The sequence below is a fragment of the Microplitis mediator genome, chromosome 10 (assembly GCF_029852145.1).
Source record: "Microplitis mediator isolate UGA2020A chromosome 10, iyMicMedi2.1, whole genome shotgun sequence".
Lineage (NCBI taxonomy): Eukaryota > Metazoa > Arthropoda > Insecta > Hymenoptera > Braconidae > Microplitis > Microplitis mediator.
The window spans coordinates 21,114,357-21,133,294 of NC_079978.1; the positions used below are offsets into that span (position 1 = coordinate 21,114,357).

Here is an 18,938-nt window from a genome sequence, read left to right on the forward strand (position 1 = left end):
GTCTTCTCACATTTTGGGAATCTCGTGGTGTTGCGTACAATTATTTTTTAGATTTCGAAAGTTAGAATTGAAATGTACTTGACGTTGAAGCTTATTTTTTATTATAATTATCTATTTATACGTTTTGAGATTTTGATCTCATGGTAAAAAGAAATCTATTATCAATCTATTTATCTATGAATGAAAATAATTCATATGAAATAAAAAAATATCTTTCACCGTTTGTTGATTTTATAACAAGGAGCTAAAAACTTCAAATTTTATTTTTATTTTATTACAATAAAAAAATTTATCGCGGAGCTTGCGAAATAAAAAAAAAGAAAGTTTATTGTTAGACTGCGCCGAGGATCATCAAAAAAAAAATGTATAAAAAAATTTCCAAGAAAAATATAAAAGTAGTATAGAAAATCGTGAAAAGTTTTGTTGGGAACTTTCGAGTATACCGAGACTGCTGGACTATGACACGGATGTGTCGCCTGCAGTAAAAATAGTTTTCAATTTGAACGTGGATACCCCATTGTCTTGTTGTGGATTCTTAACACGGAAGTAGCAGTATTGCTGATTGAAATTGTAAATAAATTCAATAATACCGTTTCCGAGTTAACAAATTATTTCTTCACTACTTAATTTCAGTTAATTAAATAAATAAATAATCTGACATTTATTGTAATCAAGTACTTAAATTTAAATAATAAATTGACAGCAATAAAATTCAAATAAATATTTAAGTTGAAGAGACGTAATAAATTCATACGTTATTCAAACTCGTTTAATGATTTTCAGAATATAAAAAATATTTTAGTCGTTTGAGCCGATAATAGAAAAAAAAATATTCATTGAAAATTCATTTTATCTGTTTATGTTTAAAAAAAAAATGTATATATATCACTTACATAAAAAAGCAATCTACTGAGCCGATTGCGATTACATACTTCTCTCCGATAGAACTGAGTTTTTTGTTAAAAAAAAAAATAAAAATGAAAAGTTACAGGTCGTGTCTCTCACGTTTATTCAGTTGCATCCGAAATACTCAACGTACATACATATATAAGAGTATTCTTCAATATCATTTTACTTTGGTTCAGTTTTCCGTGTTCTCTCCCCAAATACCATAGCGACAATACGAAAGACGCATCTTAGCTGGCGCCCGACTGTCTAGTCAATATTTTACCCGTCTCACTGCCAACTTATATGACATAACAGTTTATCTTTCAAATACTGACGCGTCAATGTTCTTAATCTCATATATCCTTTAGGGTAGAAAACTTCAGCAAAGATAGTTTAATAAAAAAAAACCAAAAACTAAAAACAAAGATCATAATAGATATATAGATATAGATGTTGTGATTCATCACTCATACAGTTTTACTCTTACTTTCGCTATTATTGATTTATTTTTTTTTATTTTGTATGTTTTCGATGGTTGTTACACTCTATGGACAGTTTCCGGACAATACGTACCAATCCTATAATAAAAACCATTGCCATATAGTCATAACTTTTTTACTGCCATCAATATCCCTTCAGTGATAAATTTTTATAATTTCTGAATCGTAGACTTGTGGCAATAAAATGCTATTGGTAATAAAAAAATCTATAAATGTGCATTGTGTACTACGTGATGACTAGATCTTTATAATTTTTTTAGTTTGAAATATTTCAAATCGATCGAAATTCAATTAAAATTTTTCTATTCAAACGTAAAGTTGCTTAAAAAAAAAATTATATTTATATTTTAAATAAAATTTATTAAATTAGGTATTTAAACTAAAGTTAAAGATGCAAACAGTTATAAGCAACTTTCAGGAGTTGTAAAGGAAAAAATTATCGGACAAATCCAAAATTTAGGTTTTCATTCCACCTTAGTTCTCGGGATCAGTGAAATGTTTTGTACAATTCAAAGTTAATGCATGGAAATGTTATTTAATTGAAATATCATGTATTTACAAAAATTTCACTCTATTCGAGCGTCTAAAAAAGGGGAGAGCTTCAAAGTCATAACGAATAGCACGACAAGGGAGAGTTGCTTATAACGAGCTTGGACTGTAATAATTATTATTATTAATGTTGATTTTAATTAGTAGTAATTATGAGAGCCGAGAAAAAAGGACGATATATGTGCCGCCTTTTTTGTTTTGGTGCCAACGTTTTGTCAACGTTGTAGAGCCCTGATTATGTCAACAATGTGTAGACGAAACTTTCATAATTAATTATATTAGTCATAATAATAAATTTAAATTGGATAATAAAAAATTTTTAAATACCTATGTTACTCGAGCTTCCTCTAAGAATATTTAATTTCCTGGATTTTTTTTCGTTTGTCAGCAGATTTACAAAATATTTCAATCCAAATATTATTTTTCAAAATTAAATATAATTTATAGATAATCGAATAAAAAATCCTAGTTTTTTATATGAAGATGCGTATATACACTCATTGATAGTTTCCAATACCGATACAGTAATGCAATTTCATCGGGGTTCAATTTGTGATTATAATTATTCTGCTCTTCGTGTGATGATTTGCCAGATTGCACGTGTACACAATCTTGTTAGGTCATCGATTATTCAAATAATTATATGCTTAAAAAATTTTTACAGTTGAAAAAAAAATATTAGAAAATTTAACTTTCTTCACACATCTTTCATTGTAAAAAAATTAACAGAATCTACCGGATGAAAAAGTATACAAGGTACAATAATAAATCTAATGAGAAGTAGAATGCTGAAAATATTGTATAAATCGGTAAATAATTGAATTTTACACACTGGCGTCCATGCCAAAAGAGATGTTTCGAGGAAAATCCTTCTCCGTTGCTAGTGTTCTATTGATTTTTATCCGCGTACGGTTCATACAAAGCCGTGATACCTACATTTACAAAAAATTTACAGTTAAATTTTTAGACAAGATTATTTAAATATTTTATTTCACTGGTCTTTGTTCGTTGGGCGCCATTGCTCATAATTTATAATACACTGTAAAAAATCCGGAGTGAATTGGGAGTGAAATAAAATCCGAATTCACTCCGGATTCACTCCGCCACTCGGAGTTCCGGAGTTTTAAAAAAATCACTCCGCATGCGGAGTGAATTGGGAGTTTTTTTTTAGCGGAGTGATCTCGGAGTGACGCGGATTTTATTTCACTCCCAATTCACGCCGGTCCGGAGTTTTTATACTTAAATAAATTTATATCAATTTATATGAAACTGCTAAACAATGTGTGTGTGTTTGCGTGCATGTGTGTGTTTGGGTGTGTGCAAATGTGTGCATGTGTGAAAATTTGTGAATTTCACTCCGGAGGGATTAAATTAATAAAAAATTATCTACTCCGCGAAAACTCCCCTGCGGAGTGAATTTCACTCCGAGGGAAGTGAATAATTAAAAATTCATTCACTCCGCATTCACTCCGGATTTAATCCGCATTTACTCCGCGAATTTTTTACAGTGTAGTGATAGTATTGATATGTAATGTACGATATTGTTTTGATAGTACCTATCAAATTATTATATTGAATAATGATATGAAACATAATCAAAAAATTATAATGTTAATTATTTATCTGGAGTCAATCGTTGAATTTAAGTTAAAAATTGTGTAACTACAACTTCTTAGAGTGGTTTAATGGGTTTAATGGGGGGAAGCCGTTTGGACTCAGTTATGGCCGATTTTGGGGAAGAAGCTTATTGCAGGCAAGCTTATAACGGGCAGTTGACTGTAATAATATTTACATCGTTGGAAAAATATTAACATCTGTGGTTTAGAAATTTATCTTTACCTAAGTTTCTCCTGGTTTTTTTGTAAACTGTAACTCTCAGTCGTAATGAATAACTTTTCGTCATTTTTATGGGATGGATAAAGTAAACAATTTAATTACTGTAGCATTTTATAACCTAAAAGTTTTATCAAACGCTGCAATTGTATGGTATTGTATACCGAATAGAGTATGTAAATGGGAAAAAGAAAAAAAAATCCGTCTCGTTCATATTCACTGAATAACGAGATGAGAGATATGTTCCTATTTGCTGCAATTCTGACAGTAGTTTTTACCTTTTTTTTTTTATTTTTTTTTTTTCTATTATATAACGTCTACAGTCACACTCATTTTAGCCTTTTTGTTCTATCTCACTTCATGGTTCAGTTAACACACGCCCAGTCACATGTACGTTACAATAAGAGGAGTGATGATCATGCATTTCTCTACTTTTATATGTACAAACATACACGTTTGTTATATTATTTATTATTATTATTTTTTTTTTTTAAATGTGTTTTCCCAATTTATTTATGCACATGGCTTACCTTCTGTACTAACTCGCAATTCTATATTATTATCATTTTTCATTTAAATTTATGTGTGCATCTATCGTACATGATAACAAAAATAAAATACAACAAAATCGATTGAAACTTCGCCTCGACCTTATAACTTCTAGCTGATGCTTATTATTTTAAGGCTTTCAAACTTTAAAAAATATTTATAGAACATTGGTAATAACAATTCGCTTTAAAGGATCGCTGTATTGTATCGCGGCCAATTGTTCAAATGGTTCAAATGCTGTTGCATTAGACTATTGTTATTATAAAAACAATTTTCGAAATTGATACTAAATATTTGAAATTTTCATACAGAATCCTCTAAAGTTAAGGGATTATATTTTTAATTGTAAAATTTCATTGAATAGTACGATTTTATAATAAGTGAAATAACTCAAAGATATGCCACTGACATGTCTGTAAACACATTTACTAACATAGTAAGTGAGGAAATTATACAGAGGAATACATGTACATGTAATCATTGAAGCTTAGTATACAATGTATCTCTGTATCATCTTCAATGCAACTGTTCTCACTCCGTTTGAGACATTCGTCATCTTAATATGATATTCTGTATACCCACCACAACAGAATATATGCATAACAAATAAAGTGCAAACGCAATTAAATGTGGGTAACGCTATATTCTAATGGGAATAATATATAAATAAATGAATAACAAATTGTTTTCTATACTTTCGTATTACTATAACATTTCACACTGCGGTTGATTTGTGAAATATTTTTTAAGTCCTGGAAGGCAGAATTTTGAATTTAAAGCTGATAAGTTCACGTAAAAAAATGATTGACAATAATTGTAGTTCAATTTGTAATTATTTATGTTATGTTCAATAACTAATGTCATTTCAATCAGTAAAATTATGATTTTAATATTTAAACTTCTATAATTAACAGTAAACCGTTGAAATATACTGCTTGATTATTTAAAATTACTTCTTGAACCTTAAAATACTACAAGACACTTGTCAAAAAAATTAATCTGTTATTAATTTTTTACGTTCTACTCCATAATATTTGCTGAGATTCGGTCTAGGCGCGCTGTTGACGAGAATCTCACTAATATTTACTAGTATTTTTTTTCCGTGTTTTAAAAATTGGATTTCTCAATAGGACGAATTTATAAACATTATACATAATAATTTTTCCGGACTGATTTTGAAATTTTCAATTTTCCATTTCTTGAAATATGTTTTATTTATAAGTTGAATTATATCAAGTAGAATAGGTTGTAAATATAATTTTGAATATTAAAAAATTCAATAGTAAAGATGGTAGATGAGAGTGAAAAGAAAAACTGAACGAATATACTGAGACCATAAACCTCGAGGATAATCCGTGTACTTTATTTCGTACTCTTTCTCACCATTACTCATTCTATCTCGTGAAAAGCAAAAAGCAAAAGGGGTGACCTGAGTGAAGCCTTTTTAAACATACGAGGTGAATGACTTTTGCATATAGTAATGCTGAATCAGAAAAGTTTTAGTGAAAGCTTCTTTTCTATAACGTTAGGTTTCTAGTTAGGTAATATAATTTATGTACAGCTTTTCAATTCGACGTTGCTTTGATTTGTCTTATACTTTACTTATCTAACATCTATGGTAAATTATATGTATTTCACGAATTGGATAAAATAACTATCAATTACACTGTAAAAATTAACCGAGTGAACACTGAGGACATCTGAAGGGGAGTTTGGGAAAATTGCTCCGCTTAAAAAAATTCATATTCACTCCATATGCAGAATTATTTTTTTTTTAAACTCCGGGTGAATTCGAATTTAAATAAAATCTGTATTCACTTGCTATTTTTCATAGTGTATTATATATATGTTTATACAGTTATCGAACTTTTTAGTTTATTCTACGCAATGAATTAATGTCATAAGTATACTAAACTTGAAATTTTAAATCGAATTCGTGCTAGTACTTGGTGTCATTTCCGTGCCAGTAGTATATAACCAACTATTCGATTACTCAAATACTGCTCGAATGTCTACAACCCGAATCCATTTATTTAAATACTTGAAGTTATTTAACTATTTCAGCTTCACCAAATCATCCCAACGCGAAAGTTTCAATATTATTTAAGTGTGTTCCACTTTTATTTGGAAATTTTTTATCAAAACATTGCTTTCATTGACAGAAGGAAAAGTTTTATGAGTTTTAATAAATTAATTTGAAAATCATCTTTCTATAAATTTTTAAATCGACACGAAGAATATATACTGTGAGATTGGTTTAGCTTATTAATTATATATAACTTTCACTTCGATAATACCAGTTTAACTCAATTAAAAACCAAGTCATTAACAGTATAATTGATGAGTTTTTGAAAATATAAAATCATGGAAACAGAAAAGCTATTGATTATTACTACTGTCCAATTTACTGAAGAGATTCCAACAATAGTCGACATTTTTAAGTTTTAGAAAACATTTCTGACTATTTTCAGTTTTAGGATTCTGTTTGAGTGTTTGCGCTCATAAATATTTAGTATCTTTTAAGCAAGTAACTAATTGATAGTCGTCATTTACGAACAATTAAAAAAAAATATTGAAATATGAATTGATACTCAATTGAAGTGTTTCGTATTGATTGAAAAATTTATTCCTTTATGGAATTTTTATAAATTAAGTCTATTTAACTTTTTGTTACTTGTGAAAATGTATTATCAATATTCGTTATATTATATATACCGTTAAGGAGAGTCGGTAGTTGTTTTTTTTTCCAAGCTTTTCTCTCAAACAAAAACTCTAAACGCAAAATAATGAACGAGGCTTGATGCATTATTCTATAATCTGGCGATTTGCGTTTTTATTTTTAAAAAATGTTCATTTGTTTCGAAGAAAAACGTGGACAACGTTTCCATTTACCGTGCAAGCACAATAAGAATATAGTTATATCTCAGTATCACCATAAATGATTAATTCTCATAATAAATCTCTTGAGTAAAAGCCGTAGACGGTATTTTCAGTTAATTTTTCTTTTTCTTTTTTTTTTTTTTTTTTCGTCCCATGTCCTTGTTTTCTCTCTGCATCGTCTGGTATATTTAGGAACCCTCTAAGGTACAGTGGCGCTCCGTGTTCTCTTAATTCTTGTCTACCTAGGAAATAGTAGTATATAGTTCTTTCTCTTGTTCTAGTATATGTTCGTGTTTATTAGATATACACGTACATTTATGTTTATATATCCATATACATATACCAAATAAGACATAAATATAACTGCGCACCAGTTTCCATATAAAGCCGCGCCTGTTTACTCTGTTCTCAACACACACCCGGCAGATGTAGAAATACCTGTCAAATGCAGTCACTTTGATTCCTTTTGGTGCATTTAGTAAAACAAAAATAAACATGTACGCACAATAATTAAAACACAAATACCATTATTTACCTTGCTATATATTTTTTTCATAAATGAAAAAAAAATAAAATAAAATATATTTTTTTTTGTGCAAAATTCATATAAATATTTGATTTAGGCAAAAAATATTTTTTAATAAAATCTAAAAAAAAGTTACAGGGCTCTAGTTATATAAATATATATATAACGTGCAAATGAAAATTATCGTTTTGCATCGTCAAAATAAGTAGGAAGTAAAATTCATCAAGAGTCTCAAATTACGCTCATGTCGATAGCAAAACTTATCTTATTGGAAAATCGTTTACTATATTCACTTATGAATTTTACACACTCTAAACGCAAAGTAAATATTTTACATTATTTTTATAAAAAAATAATTTATCGAATACTCAATAATTGATTGTATTCGAAAATATTTATTCTAATGAATTAATCTTAATTATAAAAAAAAATAATAAAAAATAACTTAGGTGAATAAGATTTGAATAATGTAAAATGAGTAAATAATACAGTAGAATTTGTCTATTATTACCAAAAGCTATCCTTAACAGGTTGAGTGCAAAAGCAAATGCGCGTAGCGTTACATAATTGAAGCGGCCACCAAGTGAAAATGGTCTACGTTAGGTCGGTCTTTTGAGACAAGTTTCCATGTTTCTCTACTATCTAAATTCATAATTACTTGATCTAGGAGTTGCAACTGAGAAATAGTGCTTAAGATATATCTATACATTTATACATTATAAATGTCCACGAATACGAAATACTATCACTGAAACTGACGTACAGGCATAAAGATAGAAATAGGATGACAAGTATAGCTCTTCGTGAGATTACCTTATAATATTATAGTTTATGTATACTCGAGTTTTACATAAATACATATTTAACAGAGTAATCTATTATGGAAACAGAAAATGCTCAATTAATATAAATTTAAGTCATTTTAATTTTTTATTTTCTTTATTTAACCCTGAAAATGCAATAAAAAAAAAAACTACATCGTTACATTTTACTCGACGCATTGCGCTTGACTAAAATCGATCGTTTAAAATTTTACAGAGGTCACAGGAAATTCTGGTGACCTATCGAACCTAATAGTTCCGACCAAAAATTTTAATAACGTAGTAACTGTAATTATAATAACTTCTTATTGCATGTTTGGCATAAATATGTAAATTTAAATCCGCTAAAAAAATACTCGCCCCGCTTCGTTATTTGATAGAAAACTGTCCGTACTCTCGTTATATAAACAAATACAACTGTTTGGCTGCATCAATTCTATACCAAACAAATAAAAGACCACGTTACACGTGTATACCATTACTCGATGCTTCTACAACCTACAACCTACAACATTTATACATTTATTCAACGCATGGACGGTTATCCTGTTTTATCATAGCTGCAAAGCAAACTCTAACTGGTTGTTTATTAACCGGTTTACTCTAATAAATGACAATCAATACCGATTTATAGAATTTCCACCAAAGAGACATAATGAGCTCATAATGACACTCTCTTACATTTATTATTGACTTTACTGTTACAAAGCGTTGACGCCAAATAGTTAACAACTTTCAATTACATAAGTTGATAATTGTCACAAAATATTTGAACGGCAAAATTTTGAATACCTAACAAGCGCGTAAATTAGGATCGTATCGGTAACCGACCTGTGACTTGAAGATAACCAGACAAGCGTTAAATAAAGTATAGTAAAACATAACTCGGATACGGCTCGTGTGTGTACGCATTCGACTCGTGCTATATTCATTGCGCTTGACGAATAATAGCTGTCTTAGTCAACTCGTTACGTAATGTACTGTTAAAATACTATACACAAAAAGTCTTACCTCTTTCGTGATTTTTTTTTCACCCTTGACTTATTGTAAATTATAAATGAGCATGAAAGTATAATGATGTTATCGAAAACGTGACAGACTTAAAAATAAATAGTAAATTTAACGTCATCATGTCACTTGTATACTTTATTTTTACCGTTAAACTTCTTCGTCGGTATCTCTAAATAAAAGAAAATAAAAATTAAAAATATTCACGGAAAACAATCTACTAGCTATTTTTATTTAAAGTTTAAAAGGTCAATATTTCTTCGATACCTGACATACTATCAATAATCCCAGCTGTCAATAACTACAGGTAAGACTTGACACGCCTCATTTTATCCTGACTGTACTCAAAACTTTGTTAATTAATTTAACGGTTATTTTCATTTTTTTTTTTTTTTACATCAAAGTTTTTACAAATGTCTATCACTTGAATTCGATTAATCTTTAAACCAAAGGAAAATAATAACCATCAGAAAAGATATATAATATGTAACAAATGTACAAATAATAATCTTTTAAATCATTAAAAACTGAAATTAATTTATAATATTTTCATTAGAATTTTTCCCGTAACTCGAAATTAACCTCCCGTTGTTTGCATCTTTTTTTTAGATTCTCAATTGAATTGCAGCAACTTATTATTGGTTGAATAGTGTTGGTTTAGGGAATACCTTACAGCGCAACGAGTGGGATGTTAAAATAACATATCATCGTAAATAATGATCAAAAAAGCAAAATGGAAAAACAAATAAAGCGAAACATATTTTTCGATATTCAAATTTTTTTTTTTTACTGATCAAGTTTTATTTCTCCATTTTTTAATTACTGATGTAAGACCAATATTCGTATGGAAGGAAGTTAATTTTTGTGTAATAAGAAAAATGTTAGGCTACCATTTCAAAAGGAATTAATCGGTTTCGCTCTTCGAAATTGGTAAGAAAGTATCTAAAGAACAATAGGAATATAAAATTTTGTTACAACCCATTGAGAACCACAAGAGCTATCGAGAATAATATAATTAACATTAAACCCGTCTAAAATTTGAAAAAGAGATTATCGTATCACGTTAATAAAAAGTTAATTAAAGCTAATTTTATGTAAGCTTAAAACATTTTTCTTTTATGAAATAAGCTGCCCCGGGTCAAAAAAATGAACTTCAATTTTAACCTCGAATTGCGGCTGCAAATAAACGTATTCTAGAACCTCATCTGAACCTCTATGTTGCGCTTATTTCCGTTTTTGCACTATAGAGGTTCAAACGAGGTTCTATTGTTTGACTAGGGATGTCATTCTAATGTTACATTTTTCGACATAAAATCGATGAAAGTTAGTGTTTTAATATATTTATAAATTTAAATGGCTATCTTTTCGATACAAAACGACAGATCTTGCTCATCTTCAAATTTGTTGAAGTTTTTCAATCAAATTATGAGCGTACAGAAATTCATTACGGTCCGTTTAAAATTATTACGTTCCTGTAATATTTATTAATAAAATAACTATAATTTATATAATATTAATTTGCAATAAATTAATTTTAATCCGTTTGAGCGAAAACATCGCTGATAAGGATTTTTCGAAAGTCGTAGACAAATTAAAGTGTCTATGATCAGCATGAAAATAGATGATATAGATAATAAAATCAAATTAATCTGTTAATTAGACAATAAAGCTAACAAAAATATAGAAACTAGTAGTAAGCTATTTTAAATTAATTTAATCACTAAAACGTTAAAACGTGCTTTACATAAATTTCTTAAACTATAAATAAACAATCGCAGGTTTCGTAACTCTAAAAGGCCAGTGTTATTATAATTACTCAAATGAATTAAAAGTTTTCATAAGCTTTATATGCGATAAGCTATAATACACCTCGATTAACATATACAAGTCGTGAACTTTAAATCCACAGTACCTACGTACTTTACATATTATAACAGTGTATTCTAATAGTTTTGCCATACCATATATTTTTAAGCTCAGTTAAAACTCAATTTTCCCATAATTACAGTTAAATATTCCTCCAAAGTATTTAAAAAACTGAATAAACAACATTATTCATTTATACACTTTTTTCGTAAGTATCAATAATTATGCTAATTGTGAAATATTTGACCTTTCATGTTTATATACTTACTAATCTATATGCATTTTATTTACATAAGAAACAATTAATAGTACATTACGTAACGATTGGATTATAATTTTAAATTGCTAAATTATCTTGTGCCATTCTAAAACTATTTTGCGTCAACGCTTTGTTGTGATTTGCTAATTAACTTTGACAATCATCTAGATTAAAAAAAATTTCATCAAATTATTAGTTCGTAACTCGCAGTTGATGTATGTATTTTATGGGCTCTTTCGTTACTACTGATATGACATAAAATATATTTATATGCTTGCGACGTCACTATATTCAGAAATGATAAGATTTCATCTTTATTACCCTTTGTATGAAAAGTACAATATTTTAAGGCGCCATCTGGTGTCATGTCACAGAATATTCCGTAAACATATTTTATAAAAAAAAAGTTTTAACGATATATTTATGAATTTAAAAAAATAATTATTATATTATACATATGAGACATTGTTTATAATGTTATAATGAAATACTTAATTTCAGACGTGATAAAATTGAAATAAAGCATTCTAACCTATTGCAATTTCATATACATTTAGTAAGCATAATTACATTTAGGCCACAGTTGGAGCATATGAATATATAGGAAATAGGAATGTTGGTAGCGTTGGTAGTATATGAAAGTCGTACAGACCGTACAGACATCCGTTCATAAAATAGTACACAGAGATGTGATGTGTATATGTAAGTACATACACATATAATCCGTTTTACTGGGTGCAAGCCCACTAAAATCCTATATACTCACTATATCACCATTTTCATTTGTGTGCAACGTAATCGCTTTTATACAATCCATACACACGCGTACTTTTAGTATTTAAACGTTCATCTGATATTGTACACTGCAGTAGTGTGTTTCCTGGTGTTCCTGATGGTGTTCCTGGTCTACAAGAACTGAAAAGCCCAAGAGTCTATAGAGTCTATACTAAAATACAACAAGAACAAATATTTCCTGCTCTCAACCCTACCATTTGTCTTACACTTGTTTCCTCCAAGTTATCCTTACTCATTCATTTAAATTTAAACTGCAATTTTATTCTGTTGAAAATTTTTATTTTTTCTGTTTTGCGACCAATTTAAATTAATTATAAATACGACACTCTGAGAATGTCATGATATATTACTATTTTAGAAATTTTTACCAGCTAAAAACGATGACAAAATATTAATAACAGCTTTCTAAAGTCAAAAGTGCAATAAATATAGTATATATAAATTGTAGAAATAATTCGATTTGAATATATATCAATGCATCAATAAAAACCTTTAAAGTTTGAGTAAATAGCAATGAAGTAGATTGATCTTTCATTACAAAATATTAATTATTATTAAATTAAATCGTTAATAACGGGGAAATGATACAAGTGGTTCATAAACCCTCGCCGATGAGACATATTATCCAAGCAAAGTTCAATGTTAGGGCAAAGCCATAATAAATGGTAAAGTAGATATTGTAATAGCGGATCGAGATAAAAAAGTTAAACGAAAAACTGCTGACCTCTTTGACTGCAATTCATGTAATACGATTTTACCTAGTCTTTTCAATTTTATATATACTTTTACATTTATTCCACGTATTTTATCAATTGATTTTTCTGCTGTACTCTATATTATCACGGTGTAATTACGAAATTATCTAAAAAAAATTGCAGAACATGAGAGAAAAATTTTTTGAATAGAAAAAAAAAAGTTAATTTTTTAAGTGAACTGTTTTCTGGGAATATTCAAATGATACTATTGTTATTTTTTTTTTTTTCATTGAAACATAAATAGAACTTTTGACCAAATTTACCAAAAATTAATTGAATTAATATATAGTAAGCAATTGGTAATCAATTAAACAATTGAATTTATTGTTAAGAATGCGAAACACATGAACTATACCTCTGCTCCATTAACTATTTTGAAAGTTTTAGACCACGATAGTATGCCTTGAGCTCGATGAAACCAAACGGGATCATAAGAGTGGTTAATTGGTAAAGTTCACCCGCCCGAACAATTAGTTGGAGATAACTTAGATGGTGGACACATAAAAAGAAAAGAGAAGTGAATAGCTATAAATTAAATTTCTCGATGAATTAAAAGTACCTCATTGTCTCTCATTATCTTAAAACTTTTAGAACATTAATTAAAATTCTATGTTTTCTTTAAAAGATTAAATAAAAATAAAAATACTTAATTACTTTTTACCTCTTTTATTTCAAAAGAAAATTTAAAATTCTTATTATTTCTTTAATTTTTCAAGTACATGGAAAGGAAATTATGGTAAACGTTTCTAGTACATTTATCAAATATCAATCCATAATGTCATGGTAATAATTACTTGAAATTATGGGATATACGCCCGTAACTTTTGAAAAAAGTTTCCATAACTCCTGTATGCTAATAGTTCCTATGTCGTACATGATCTATGGTAAAATCTAGTATTTACATTGGAACTGTTACTGTCATGGTAACCGTTTCCATAATATATGTGAAATATTCCTATAATATTATGGTATTTGTGACCCAAACTACTATGGTAAACTTTACCATTTATTAGAGTAATGATTCCCATAACATGAAGAACTTGAAAATGTTATGGTATTTCTTACCATAAATTATGAAAACCGTTATCATAATATTTGGTAACGGTTACCATATTAGTATGGGAACTTTTTATTTGAGTTGGACATAAAAAATGTTATACAGAGAAATATAGTTTTGAAAACCTTATAATATTTATCGTGACTCTAAAACAAGGTATTCTCAACTGAGTCTTTAGGATTTAGTTCTTAAGCTCGTTCATTATCGCAAAATTAAATGAGCCCCTGTGGAAATTAAAGTTAAGACATCTTAGTAAAATATAAAATTGCTTTGGTTTACTTTTAAAACAAAATTCGATTTTTGGTTTCGCTCTACTTATAAATTGTAAAACCAAATATTTATCTTATACACTTGACTGCACAATAGATAATTAACTTTACCAGAATTAAACAAAACTAATATTTGTATTAACGTATTTTTTTAAATTTTTATGTTCCAGGATGATACAAGAATCATGAAAGTTGGTGACAAAAAAAAATGGATTCATGATCCAAATAGTAAGTTATAGTTTCTCATTTTAAATTTTCTATTTATTTATGATAATATATAGTAGTTTTAAGTACTGTGAGTAAGTAAACATAAAATAGTCAATATGATTTTCAAAAATTGTCATCAATAGTAACTGGAGAAAATTAACGATCGTGCATTGAAGCGCAAAAAGATATAAAAGGTACGATGAGTCAAGTCACGTATTTAATACATTTTATTTGAAAGTCCTTATAGCTGTATTCAATCTATGTGACTTATATTCATTACAAGTTATATTCATAGATTGTTCTGAAAGATAAACTTTTTTTTTTTAAAAGACTAGAAATTTTATCTTTAGACCGTATTCTCTTAAAATAAATCAGTGAAGAATACTATTATCAATAAATATTCACTGATTCAAGTATACACTTTTCTCTGATTTATTTTAAGAGAGTATTGAGAAATAAAGTAATTAAATACTAAAAGTATAAAAGTGTCCAACACAGAAATCCTAAAATAAATATAATAAGTCACATAAGCTTATAATAATCTCAGTAAATCTCTTTGTTGAATATAATCCATAATAACAAAGATCCGAGTACTATCCTTTGTCGCGTTTAGAAATTTCCTTTTCATATAATTTCCCTAGAGTGCATAATATATAATATATATGAAGATGGCAAATCCCTCTAGTTTAGCATTTACACTATTGAATAGTTGTCGCATCGTCTTGATCTGATCTATACAGATTTGTGATCCCAATTGACTTGTCTCAAGCTGCTCGAGCCTCTCTGTTCCTATCTGTTCCTTTACCTTTCCTATTCTCTCTTGCACATGCTGGATATCAAACCCTCCTTCATGTTCATACAGTTGGAGCTCCTCACGTATGTCATTCTCATGTCATTAGCATGGCTAAATCTATCATCAGGGGATTCCGTAACCACATTGAGCTAAGAGTATACACTTGACGATCTCGCAATCAACGTTTGATCCTTCTATTATTATCATCATAAAATAACTTGATATATCTTGTCATAACTATAAAAATATATAGCTCTGATTTATTAATTATTTTTTTAACATCACTTAATTTATATTTTTTTTAATTTATTACGTAAAATGCAATTATTTACCAACATAATGTTAAAAAAATAAATGATATTATATAATCATGGTGCTGACGTGTCTCGGTAAATTCGAGTCCCATCGGCGCCTTGAAAATGTTCAAGGGAAAATTCTCCCCTATTTCCATGGTAACCGCCACATTCAATGTGCAGGTTTCCCCTACACTCTCTTCAATTCTGTAGGCTATCACTTGCGCTTCTTAACCTTTATTGTATTCAAATACATCTTTTGCATACACGAATCAAAATTCTAGCCTACATGAGTCTACGTTATTACAAAAAAATATTTTTTATCTCGTCATTTGATAAAATTTTCGTGCTAATTTAAATGTATTTTTTACTTGATTGCATGCAGGCTAAAAATTGCCCAGTCGTCTCTACAGATATGACCAAGTAATCGATTCTAGTAAATAATATTAAAATTTTGAGGTTTTTCTTTTATTAAAAATGTTAGTTGATAAGATAAAAAATATTACGATGTAATGTTCGGAAATATATATATTTTCATAAATATCTATTCGTAACTTGAGAAATACCAGGTAAACTTACACTAGACTTCTCTCGAGTTTATGTAATAAATAAATTCATCCTGACAAATTTTTCCATCTATCTACATTGGAGAATTCACACGTCTCGAACTTTGCGCACTCTCAACTATGCTATATTTCACAATTCGATTTTCTGTTCTTATGGCCAATCTAGAAGTTATTTTTTTTCTCTTTCTAACTCTCTTCGTTCTCTCTTATATCTTATATTATTCTTACGGAAATTCATCACTCTTTGTTCGTACATTAAATCCTTTATCCTTTAAAACTTTCTTATAAAGATTAATTTTTTTCATAATTATAGCTCTTATTATAATTAATAGAATTCTCCATTTTTTTTCTCAATAAAAACTCAGAAGCATTTAAAAATTTTAATTAAGTTAATTCTATTAGTGACCTACACTTTAAGTGAAATCTAAAATTTAAAAAAGTGAGAAAAACTGAAATTAAATTTTTAAGTATTATTTCCGATTACCCTAGTGTCTTTACGGCTGTTGAAAGCTTATTTTCATACTAAATTATATATCGCACGAATCAAACATAACATGCTCTACATTCACTTACAAAGTTTTTACTTATATAATGATGTTAAATCAAAACATGACAGGATTTTAGATTAAACTGTAAATTACACTTTTTCTTACTATTACTAAATAATAGGTGTCGAGTGGTTTCAAATTGGCCGTACGAAAGAGGATAATAATAGTACATTACATAACGAGTGGACTAAGTCAGCTATTATTCCTCAATCGCAATGGCTTTAGCACGAGTTAGAATCTAAAGACATTGTATTTTACGGATAATAGTTTAGTCCACGTGTTACGACACATTATACTTTATTCAACGGTTGTCTAGTTATCCTGATTTATCAAACCTGTCAATTGAAAAGTCACAAAAGTCATTTAGTGATACGGCTCTAATTTGCGCTTGTTGTAGGTATTCAAAATTTTGCCGTTCAAATATTTTGTAACTTGGGTTTAAACTTTAATGGCAGCAAACTAAAAGTTTGTCTAGGTTTTGAGACAGTGATGACTGGTAATATTTAATTATTGAGATATTTAGATGTATATTTTATGATGTTATTCTGTTACATAGTCGAAATTTTACACAGACAAATAATGAAAAATTTCTTTGAAATTTAAAAACATTCACATTCATCGAAAACCCGAGATTTTTTAAGTTGTATTTTTTATTTACAGGTGAACTGTGTCGGCCATTAAATTGCAAAAAGAAAGAGTTATGTCTATTGGAAGATACGTTTACTGCAGTCTGTGTTTCAAAAAAAGAACTTCACAAATCAGGGTAATTGTGATTTTAATCAATTATTGTGTTTAATCTTATATAATTTTTTTGTTATAATTGCATTGACTTGAAATTTCATTAAAAAATAACCATTATAGTTTCACGCAAATAAATCTACAAGTAAATAAATTGTTTTTAAAAGTAATTAATAATTAAATTCTCGATGATATTAAATGTAAATCACAAAGTAGTCACATAGCGTACTTATAACTACCGTTACATTTATTAACCACAATTAACGGCTGTATTAGTCTCAAATACCGTAATGAACTGCCAAACTGTTGGCATAACCGAACTACATTGCAGAATCATCTCTATAAGCCTCAGGGGTATTTAACCGGATTAATTATACAGCTTTCTCTAATTCAAATAGTTTTATTTGCCAATTTTTATTTTATTGACATCTACTAGAGCTCGGGTTTATTTATAGTTATAGTTTTAAATTTTATTTATTTCAGTGATATTGTAATCCCTAAATCACGAGCCATGCAACAAAGGAGAATGCGAACAGATACCTCAGTTGACAGTGAAGATGACGATGCTTTCTTTGATTCTGAAGATGATGAAGATGAAGATCAAGATGAAACTAAGTAAGTGCCATTGACAACAATAAAGTTAAATTTTAAAAAAACTAATTTGAAATTTCATTCTTTGCACGTTTTTTCTTATTTTTTAATGAAAAATAACTAGTGAGTTGACCTAAAACTGTCCCAACCCGAGGCAATATGTGAAATACAAGTGCTACATCCAGTTATCGACCCAAGTGCATGTTTCTTTATATTCTCTTTCAAGTTTTTCACAAGTTCTACGTTGTAGTTTCAGAAACAAAAGAAAGGCTTGTTTTAATTTGGCACTTTTTTTTCTTTAAAGTAAGCAGAAAAACAATTGTAGAAATTTTTAACCCCCCATCGACCAAAATATACATCATGTGCAGATAGGCTCGGGTAACTCAACTGGAAGAGCAATCGAATCGAAAACGAATTCGATTTTCTCAGTTTACATTATAAGTTAAGACATATCAAAATAAATTATCATTTTTTCAGTTAAAAAAAAAAAAAAATGGTTTTTTATCTTATCTGTTTTTGGTATTTTTTGATATATTTAAACATGTGAAAAAGTTTTCGACAAAAATAAAAAAAAACAATTTTGTGTACTTGAAAGATATTTTTTTTCAATTTGTTTTTCCTGAAATTTTACTTTATCATCATGAAAA

The 18,938-nt window shown here is 28.5% G+C and overlaps 1 protein-coding gene and 1 long non-coding RNA gene across 3 annotated transcripts in view; one reads left to right on the forward strand and one right to left on the reverse strand.

Annotated features, from left to right (window-relative positions):
- Window positions 1–18,938, forward strand: part of LOC130676627 (proteoglycan Cow) — a 35,405-nt gene that overhangs the window by 7,232 nt on the left and 9,235 nt on the right. For both annotated transcript variants that reach the window (XM_057482976.1, XM_057482975.1), the window contains exons 2-4: window positions 14,726–14,783; window positions 17,623–17,725; window positions 18,184–18,315. In XM_057482976.1, the coding sequence (XP_057338959.1) occupies window positions 14,726–14,783; window positions 17,623–17,725; window positions 18,184–18,315 (293 nt within the window). The remainder of the gene's footprint in view (window positions 1–14,725; window positions 14,784–17,622; window positions 17,726–18,183; window positions 18,316–18,938) is intronic.
- LOC130676631 (uncharacterized) lies at window positions 7,120–9,703 on the reverse strand. Its single transcript, XR_008991458.1, has 3 exons — window positions 9,558–9,703; window positions 7,513–7,662; window positions 7,120–7,441 (listed from the first exon to the last, which is right to left on the reverse strand). It is a non-coding gene; the product is annotated as an uncharacterized LOC130676631 (long non-coding RNA).